At 40.1% G+C, this 9,735-nt stretch overlaps 2 protein-coding genes across 2 annotated transcripts; one reads left to right on the top strand and one right to left on the bottom strand.

Annotated features, from left to right (window-relative positions):
- Window positions 1-281: 281 nt before the first annotated feature.
- Window positions 282-1,285, top strand: LOC144646057 (uncharacterized). Its single transcript, XM_078505580.1, has one exon. The coding sequence runs from the start codon at window positions 382-384 to the stop codon at window positions 712-714; it is 333 nt and encodes a 110-aa protein (XP_078361706.1). The 5' UTR covers window positions 282-381; the 3' UTR covers window positions 715-1,285.
- A 3,874-nt stretch (window positions 1,286-5,159) lies between these two features.
- LOC144646105 (protein-L-isoaspartate O-methyltransferase domain-containing protein 2-like) lies at window positions 5,160-8,917 on the bottom strand. Its single transcript, XM_078505630.1, has 3 exons — window positions 8,083-8,917; window positions 6,742-6,865; window positions 5,160-5,930 (listed from the first exon to the last, which is right to left on the bottom strand). The coding sequence occupies exons 1-3, from the start codon at window positions 8,662-8,664 to the stop codon at window positions 5,782-5,784; spliced, it is 855 nt and encodes a 284-aa protein (XP_078361756.1). The 5' UTR covers window positions 8,665-8,917; the 3' UTR covers window positions 5,160-5,781.
- Window positions 8,918-9,735: the final 818 nt, after the last annotated feature.

Raw genomic sequence — 9,735 nt, 5'->3', positions numbered from 1 at the left:
ATCCAAGCCCATGAAAAGAAGGGTGTGAAAAACTGTATTGATAAAAATTGCAAATAAAAAATTTGTTTTTGATTTTCACGTCACTTAGGTGATAGACTGTTTTCCGAAAACAAAAACAAAAAACTTTTTTCAATAGTCTTCAGCTTTGTTTGTTTGCTGGGGAAAGATGTACAAAGGGTCACACAGGAAGCCACATGGGAGCACAAGCGTGTTTTTAAACTGACCAATCACCAACTGAGAAATTATATCACGTGACTTCAAGGGAGAAAGGGGTGTGTTCAATGGTCCGCCTAATTGATTCTTTCTGCTCAGTGCGTTGGCTGACAAGGTAGTCTTTAGGTCGCTTGCATTTTAGTATCGCTCTTACCTCCAGTTTTCAAGATGTCCAAGGAATGGAGTAATGGACTGTGCAGCTGCCTCAGTGATATTCCGCTCTGCCTCACGACTTACTGCGCTCCGTGCTACACGTTCGGAAAGAACGCCGAGGCTGTTGGAGATGATTGTCTGATGTGTGGCCTGGTGACCTTCGTTCCACTGGCGAATCTATGGTTTGCTACCCAGATCCGAGGCAAGATCCGTGAACAAAAAGGAATCGATGGCACGTTTGTGAGCGATCTTCTTATGAGCTGTTGCTGCCCTCTGTGTGCTCTGGTCCAAGAAGCTCAAGAAGTCGGAGTGAAAGCTCCGTTTGGAAGTTCAATGGCGAGGTCCTAAGTTGGGTCGGATTGCGTGCGGGATCCAGCGTCCATTGAAGAACAGGACAAAGCTGTACACGCATGCAAGCAAGTTTGCTTATTCTTCATTTTTTCTCTATATTTTGTGTGTCTTAGCAATAGACTTAATTTCAACATTCAGGAACTTGTTGTTTACACGTAGTTTGATGTACGCGGAGCGTTTTAACTACATGTATCTTTCGTGTTTCAATTTCTGTATACCTGTGATCTAGATGGTCGAATGAACTCTAACAAGACGAGGAAATAATTATTTGTCTTTATAGACTGTCGGTAAAAACTGTATTCGTGATTGAGCTGATATGCAGTGGAATTTCGACGACCTTCAACGGAGGGCACGATGTATCGACACTGCAGGTTTCTAACAGTTACAACTGTTGCTGCTATCGTAAAATTATAACATTGAACCGTAAAAGTTGACTTACTGATCTGTAAACAATCTTATATTTAGTACATTTTCACTTTGCAATTTGTTAATGGTCAAACCATGAAGTCCAAGAATTCACTGAACTGTAGTCGAAATGTTATGAATAAAAATTATCTTTGAAATCTTCTATACACATTGTTGTAAAATTTAACACAATGCGCCTCGCGCCCTTGTTTCTACTGCTTCGAAAGCGAAACAGCTTGATGTGTCGTAAAATTTATAAGGAGTGCCCGCGACTATCGACTGGAACTGGCTTATGAGGTCTTTGCGTTTTTAATCGACCTTTTCTTTTAAATTTGCCACATTATGTTGACGTGGCAAGCAGAGAACTCATTCGCGCGGATGGGGAAGCCAAATGGGTGGGGAAACCATGGCTAATTATTAAAAGTGAAAGTATTTTAAAATTCACAGTCAAAACAAATTTGCATTTTACAACCCTAATCAATGCTTCCTTGTACATTTCCGCTCTAAAAGCTAATGGGCGGAGGTATAAACAAGGCTCCAATATAAGGACTACAGAATTTATTATTTTTGCTCATGATATAATACATGTATCTACCCCATACTACCACTACTCGAGCGAGAAGCATTGTTGTGGCTGCTTGTCTATTGCAAGAGCCAACGGCATTGTCTCGATTGGAGATTTATTTGGCAACCCAATATAATTTAATCCATGTAAATGGTACCCGACACCATCAACTTTAATAATTTGCTGATGGAAAGAACATGCAACCTTATCTGAAATGTGCAGCATTTTCCAGACAAAACAGGAAATGTGATTAATTTCCTCTTTCTTCATGGCAGCCATTGTTTTACTTGATTACTATTATTATATATGTTGTCATGCAACCTATATTCCACTTTTCTTCAATAGACATTCAATATTTGATCAAGGTTGCATAAATAAAAGGGAAGCCTTGAGCTAAGTGGCACATACTGCCTGAGGTTATCCCGATTTCAATTGCATTAAGCTGCTAGGAATATTTCTACTCCTCCCTGGATGGGATGCTAGTCCATCGCAAGGTACCCCCCCCCCCTCCCCCAGCATTATTTAGCCGGTACCCATTTATACACTTGGGTAGAGAAAGGCACTGTGAGATTAGAGTGTCTTGCCTAAAAACACAAGGGCTCAAACCCGGACTGCTCAAACTGGAGTCTGGGGTGCGAACCATTGGGCCACCACACCTGAGTCCCATATGAAGGTTGCACAAATGCATATAATCAAATTTTTTAACTATGTAGGATTAATTTTTTTTTTTGTAGAATGACTGTTTGGATTCTTCAATGTGATTGGTACATAGTTACCAGAAATTTTGTTCTGAAGTCAAATGAAAAGGTCCGTTTTGGTTTGGTCCGACCAGAATTTTTGGTACCATGTGAGGAGGTCCACTTTGATCTGTTGGACCAAAAATTGCCATTCCATTTTAACAAACCAGTACTGATTGTCTTCTATTTCAGTTCAGTAGATTCTCATGGTTGTGGGGCACTGGGGAAAGGAATGCGAAATGGAAAGACTGTGCTGCTTGGTTGGCCCAATTTAATCAGAAAATATTGTTCTATTTTACACAGTTTGTCAGACTTGATGGTCTTTTTGAAAATGGAAAGCATCCTTGTTTTTCTGTCAGCTCATTTTCAAACATTTTTATGCTGCTTGTAAGCCCCTCTGGATATGTTCAGTTATAAGCCACCCATGCAACCTACCTTGAAGTAGGGTAAGTCCATGGCTTATCATGCATTTTACAGTATAAAAAGGAAAGTATGAAACTAAACTGGAATTGAGGTTGGTAAGGAGGGAGGCCGTCCAAACTAAAACCCAATGGGAGGGTATCAATTCATGAAATAACACAATGGCATCACAACTTTGTATAAATTTGTTGGATTTGGTAGGGTTCTAGTTCCATAGCACAAGGCCAGTAGAAGGGGTATTGATACTCCCTGAGAGAAGTTTACATTTAGGCTTTGACTACCAAGTACCCATGTTACTACCAATGTAAAGTGAAATGGCAACTTGGATAAAGTGAGAGTAAATGAAGAAGCGTTCTCAAGTTGAATACTCGGAAAAATGATTTTCCGAGCTCCCCCAACAGGAGTCGAACCCATGACCTTCCAGAATACCGGTTGGACGCTCTAACCACTGAGCTATGGGAGACTCGTGGTGAGCAAGGTCATATACTAGGTTCTATGACCTGGAAGGTCATGGGTTCGACCTTTGTTGGGGGAACTCGGAAAATCTTTTTTCCGAGTACGCTTCTTCATTTACTATGACTACCAAGTACCCATGTTACTGCCGATGTCTTTAAAAAAAGGACGTGTACAACATAAGCTCCTGGTAAAACCTTTTATTGCTGCACTTATAAATTAGTATAACCCAAAGAAAAAAATATCTACAAAACAAATAACCATGCTTTAGTTGAGCAGCCAATAATAAATTATTACTTATAATTTTGCTGTATGTGCATTCAGATATTTACATAAGCATGATGTATTTTTACTAACAATCATATACAGCAAGCCAATTCTTAATTAAAACTTTCTCAAGGCTAGACCAAAGAATGAAACAAAAGAAATCACATAGTTGCAGACTTTGAGTAAATATTAAGTTGTGATTTCCTTTGTTTTAATTTCCCCAGAACCTTGTACAGTCAAAGTTAAAATAGCTTATTGTCCAGGGACCACGGAACATTTTTCCCATTCGGGGTGCTGACCAGTGACTTGAAGTGGGGGGCTTTAGAGACTTTCCTCTTAGAAAGTCTTTATTTTTTTGGAAATATTATTATTATTTTATTTTTTTTTTTTTTGGGGGGGGGGGGTAAGCCCCACTTCCTGCCCAAGTCACCCTGGCTCTGTGGTCCCTGTTGTGACACTTCTTTTAATGACAGAAAAAGGTTAATTTTACCATCCCTAAATAAATATCCGATAGTATGTTAAACAAAAAAATGCCAGGACTTGACAGGGCTACTTACTGATGGTTAAATAATAAGCCTGCACCAGGGCAAATAAAGAGATGAGCTTGGGTGTTTTCTTTTGTCTGAGCGTGATCAAACAAAGAAATAATGCATGCTTCATCAAGTTATAAAGTCAAGGTGTGGTGAATATGAAATTAAAATAACTTTTGCCCATAAAAGTTCTGGCAAAATCATTTTACACTCATTTTTGCATAAACCATTCAGCTATATATTAAATAAACATTGTCTCCTGCTATCAATGTTGTTTACTTAATTACCCTACTTGCAAATAATTATATTTACATGGTAGTCTGTAACTGTATTTCATAAATGTTAATAGGTTACTGTTGTTACAGTGAGGCTTTGAATGAGCTATACCACACTAATTAAGTACAAAAGTACTCTCAAACTAAAGGAAACCTCAAAATTACAACTTTCTATATAAGGTTGAAATCACCAAGTAATTAAGTGAGTGTGCAAGTGTTGGACAATTTTGTTCAGGTATTTGGCTGAGATGCAAAAATGTAAAGGGCAGAGACAAAAGGACGAGGCCAGGGGAGGAGGAGTGGGGGAGGGGGAATTGGGAGGAAAAGGATTTTTCCTTCCCCTCCCCCCAATCTTCATTCAATCTCACTCTAATATAACTCCCTAGGACAGTTTCGCTCCCCAAGCCTCTCCTGCTTTTGATGTAAAATAGTGTTCACCCAATCCCGATCCGCTGGGTGACACGATGTGCTGGGTTTCTAAACATAATATGCCTGCATTGCGGGCTAGAGTTGCAATAAACTGAAGATATACAAGTATGGTTACACACAAGGAAGTTTAAGATTGTCAAAAACCAACTTAGTTTACAATTGGTGGATTTTTAACCATACATTGCATTGTTCCAAAAATATCCATACCCCTCCCATGGAAGGTTTTTTGATTTGCATCCCCCCACCCCTCTGGAAATTCCAGTTAAGCCCCATACTTTCCTTTGAAAATTTTGACTCTTAAGACCCCCAAACCCTAGGAATTTCCAATGACCTTTTTAAAAAAAAAAAAAAAAAAAAAAAATTCTTGGGGTGGGTATGGATATTTTCTGGAACTGCAAATTGTCTGTGACAGAGCCCCTTTAAATGTATTGGGTAAATGAAATACTGTTTGTCACCATGAGGGTACTTTCTGTTTAGCCTAAGTTTAGCCCAATTTGTATCAAAAAGTAGTCCTAATTATGTTCAGAAATTCTCTTACTTTGTTAATAACATTAATTATGTACATGCATGTATATAAGATTTGTGATCATGATCGTAAAAATCATAAATTGTTGTAATCTTTAATTCCTTATCGAGAGCTTGGTTCGAATTTTACTGTAATGATTTGATTTAAACACCCTCTTTCCATCAAGCACCCATATGAAAAAAACAATCCCTAATTATCAGAGACTTTTTTATAACAAATGCCACTAATTCTAATACATTCCCCTAATCAGTATATTCCAACATCTCAAGTTCCCCTGAATTCCAATACTGCCACCCAGATATACCGCTTCTAAGAATCTCTCAACATCCAATTACTAAATCAAATTACGGTACCTGTACCGTACTATGGTAAAGGTAGGGTAATGTATGGTAAAGGTACGGTATTAGACATGCACAAGAAATTTCAAAAATTACAGCATGAAGATGTTAATTCTATTTCAGTCTTGCCTGAATTCATGGAAGTAGTTCAGGTACATTACAAGTGCTGGAGGGAGGGGTAGGTCATTTAATCGTTTGACGCCTTCAGGGCCAAGAGTTTTTCTAATCACAAGTCTGCAGAGGTCTTGCAGGTGTCTTGGATGTGTAGCTGAAAAATAAATTGCATGATTACTATAAGTTACAATAAATTAAAGAAGTGACGTACTGGACAAAATAATTATACAGATTGTGTACTTCCATAAATTATCTATACCTCCCCCACAGAAAGGATTTTTCCTAAGGACCCCTACCCCATTGGAAATGTTTTTGGCCTTTGAGCCCCCTCCCACCACCAGGAATTTTCAATCCCTTCTGTGGGGGAGTATGGACATTTTCTGGAACCACACATTTAGCCAAGCCTAAAACCAGAGCTTCACAGTAGCAGGAACTCTACAACTGCCATTAATGTATACCTGCCAACTTTTTCTGGGTCAAAGGCGTGAGAAATTTTATCCCGAGAGTGCCAGGATTTCCAAAGACGATCCGACCATGTCCCAAGTTTTCCAAAGACGTCCGAAGTATCCGAGCCGAACATATCCCGATCCTAGTGCGTGGACGTGTTTTGCTAAACACGACCTCGTTCCCAATGCTTTTCTTGTCAAATTTCAGAGATTTTGAGGAAAGCATCCTCATTTACTCATTTTACATGGAGTTTTCGTTTCTCTCATAGGTTTGAGTTTAAATATTTTTGTAAAGTATGTCAGTTATGATTGGAATACCTCACATTTTTCAACTAGGCGTGAGAAATTGGTTCGCAAGCGTGAGTTGGCGTGAGATCGAAGTTTTCAACTCGCAGACGTGAGACTCACGCATAAGGCATGAGAGTTGGAAGGTATATTAATGGTATAAAATAAGAAAGCGTTTGATGTAATAAAATTATCTGATTTCTCATGCATTCAGCATGAACCATAAGAACTTACGTATTTCAATGAACTGCAGCAATTCTTTTTTCTCTTCTTTACAGCTTATCAGAGGGGCAAATGATACTGGCAGTACCCCCTCTGTGTCCCACTCAGTCTCTCCAATGCGGCGCATTCTGCACAGCTGTGTTTAGGGGCAAAATAATAACATCATCAAGCACATCAGGAACAGCTTGGTGTAAATAAGAAGAATTTTAAAATAATTATACAGCTACTTCACTGTAACTAAAAAGATCCCCAAATCTTGCACACAGGTCAGGTGTATGTGTTGGCAAAAATCTCAAGTAGGTTAAATATAAATTAGCCCATCCTGTAATAGACCTTTTTCGCTTGGGCGGTTTGTTTTACCATGTTTTCCCATGTTTTCTGATTTTCCTTTTATCCACATAAAATTATCATTCATTCACGTGAGCATCACATCTCTGTTGGGGAAACAAAACACCCAAGCGAAAAAGGTCCATTAATATTATAAATTGTAGACTTTTTTTTTGTTGGGAGTAAGGAGAATTAAATGTCACATTTGAAGCACGCCTGATTGTATGGCCTGGTGAGGGTCCCCAGAGGTTTTTGGGAACAAGGAACAAAGTCATTTAACTCCTACCCAGCAGGGTATCCTCGTGGGCAGGAGTTATAAAAATTTAATGGGATTGATATTTGGTGAAGTTTGTAGTCGCCAACACAAAATCTGCAAAATATTATTCCCCATTAAGTGATGAAGTCCCTTGTGCTTTAACCGTACTATCTGCTTGGCCTCAAAAAGGAAAAGTTGCCATAATTACCGTAAAATTCCGGTCATAAGCCCCCCCCCCCCCCCCTTACAAGCCCCCCGGATATAGGCCCATCTACCTGGAAACAAAAAAAAACATCCAATTATAAGCCCCTCCGGATTTTGCTTTATTACGTGTTTTTATCTTAAAATCATATTTCAATCAACACTCCCGTGGCTTGTTTCGGAACAGTTTTTTTTTTCGCTTATAAGCCCTCCCGGATATAAGCCCCTCCGCTTATAAGCCCACTTAAAACCCCTTACGAAGTTGTATAAGCCCAGGGCTTATAACCCGTATTTTTTAAGGGTATACTAATCGATTTGAAGCCAAATTTTTTGTGCCACAGTGTGGATTACAAACTTCCGAGATCTTGTCATTATATAGTGAGGTTTGAGACTTCAGAGTTTGCATGTGATATGTGAAAGGCACAGTACAAGTTTAAGTTTGTAACTGACTGATCAGTGATTGATACATCTTTCTCATAGCTCTACCAAGCTTAATTAACATAGAACATAAGCTTAGCAGTGGTATGAAATATTTTACAATGACTGTGATTATATTTAGTAATACATACCTTGTCATTGAAAGGCATTACTAAAATACCACCCACTCTCACTAATGACTTCATGTACTCTTCAAATTCATTAGGGCATGCCGCCCCACAGTACACACGATCATACTGTCTATAATGTGTATTTAGACACAAGCAGTTCCCAACAATAAACACTGGCTCACTGAAATTGGTTCCTTGGTAAACTGGGTTAGTCCTTAAAAACATTTTGAGTTTCTTCTCTGCAAATTCGACAACATCTTCAAACAATTCAACCCCGTGATTAATTCCATTAGAACCAATAATTAAACCAACCATGGTCGACAAGTAACCAGTGCCACTGCCGAGATTCAAAAAAGATAATCCTTCTTTTAGTTCAAGAGATTCCAGAACTTGAGAGTAAATACAAGGGGCCGACAAATGTATATTTCCACTTTTCCAAGCTAAGTCTTTATAAGCATGCTGTTTTGTTCCTTCAGGAAAATATTCAGCTCTGTCGATGACACGCAGAACATGTTCCACCTCTGGTGATTTGATGTAGTTTGCATCTTTTAAATTGTCAACCAGTTCATCATTGTCTTCTCCAGCACTTACAGCTCCACCCATTATAATAATTTATGCTGAGCACGTGGTTTATGAAATCAATGTGTTCCAAAATTGGTCCTGTATTGCAACTGTTCAATTCCTCAACCAATATTGTGAACAGTTTTTGTCTACGATCACTCACGAAACTGGAGGAAAACTTTCTGCAAAAAAGGCATTAATTCATCCATTAATATGCCAGCCTTTATTATATTATTAACTGGAACTGGCTATACATGGACCTGCTATAAAATTTGCAGTTTCAGGATTCAGGCACACTCATCCCAGGTAAGGTTGTTGGAAATTTTGATGGAGGGAGGGGGAAGGGTGAAGTGGTTCAAAATCCAAAGATTTTTAAAGAAAGTAAATGGAAAAAACTGGACTTGCCCGAGGTTGTGGAGGGGGACAGGGGGCGGGAGCCCGGAAGAAAAGGGGTGGGAAGTGGGAGGAGAGAGGGCGGGAAGCGGGATTCTCAAGGTGACGGGAACTGGGAGAAAATGACATGGAACAATGACAGGGAGCAATGACATGGAACAAACAGGAGATAATAGCTACGAAAGGGGCAGGAGGCGGGAGTTAAAGGTATGGGAAGTGGGAGTAAAAGGTACGCGAGGCGGGAAGTTCTGACCCCCCTGTCCCCCCCACAGGTGTGGGTGGGGTAGGAGGCGGGAAGGGGGTGGGGGGAGTTGGCGGTCAGAGCAAAACATACTGGTCAGCATTTCCTACAAATTACATGATCAATAATTGTATTTTCGAGTCAAAAATCAAACTGGGGCTCCTTAATGCATGCTACTGATGGCAGGGTATTAAATCAGGCAGATAAATGTATACTGAGAAATGTGAGAACAAGCACGAAAATTATTAAATTGTGACATCGACCGTCTTCTCAAATAGGTGGTTTTCACTGTCACGCCACTGTCACGCCGCATCCACTTGAGTCACGCGGGGCCCGCCATCTCGTCCGCCCGCTCGCCGCGGCCGGGCCGGGCAGGGGCCCGGCCCGATCTGCACGCGCCCCGTCTTCGCCCCCCCTCCGTCGCGCGGCAGGCGTGCGCCTTCGCCCATCTTGTCTGTGCGCTCCATTCAGCTCTTCTG

The sequence above is a fragment of the Oculina patagonica genome, chromosome 3 (genome assembly GCF_052425735.1).
Source record: "Oculina patagonica isolate OP01 chromosome 3, crgOcupat, whole genome shotgun sequence".
In the NCBI taxonomy this organism is placed as follows: Eukaryota; Metazoa; Cnidaria; class Anthozoa; order Scleractinia; family Oculinidae; genus Oculina; species Oculina patagonica.
The sequence above is the reverse complement of the archived record's forward strand: the minus strand, read 5'-3'. Positions and strand labels throughout refer to the sequence as shown.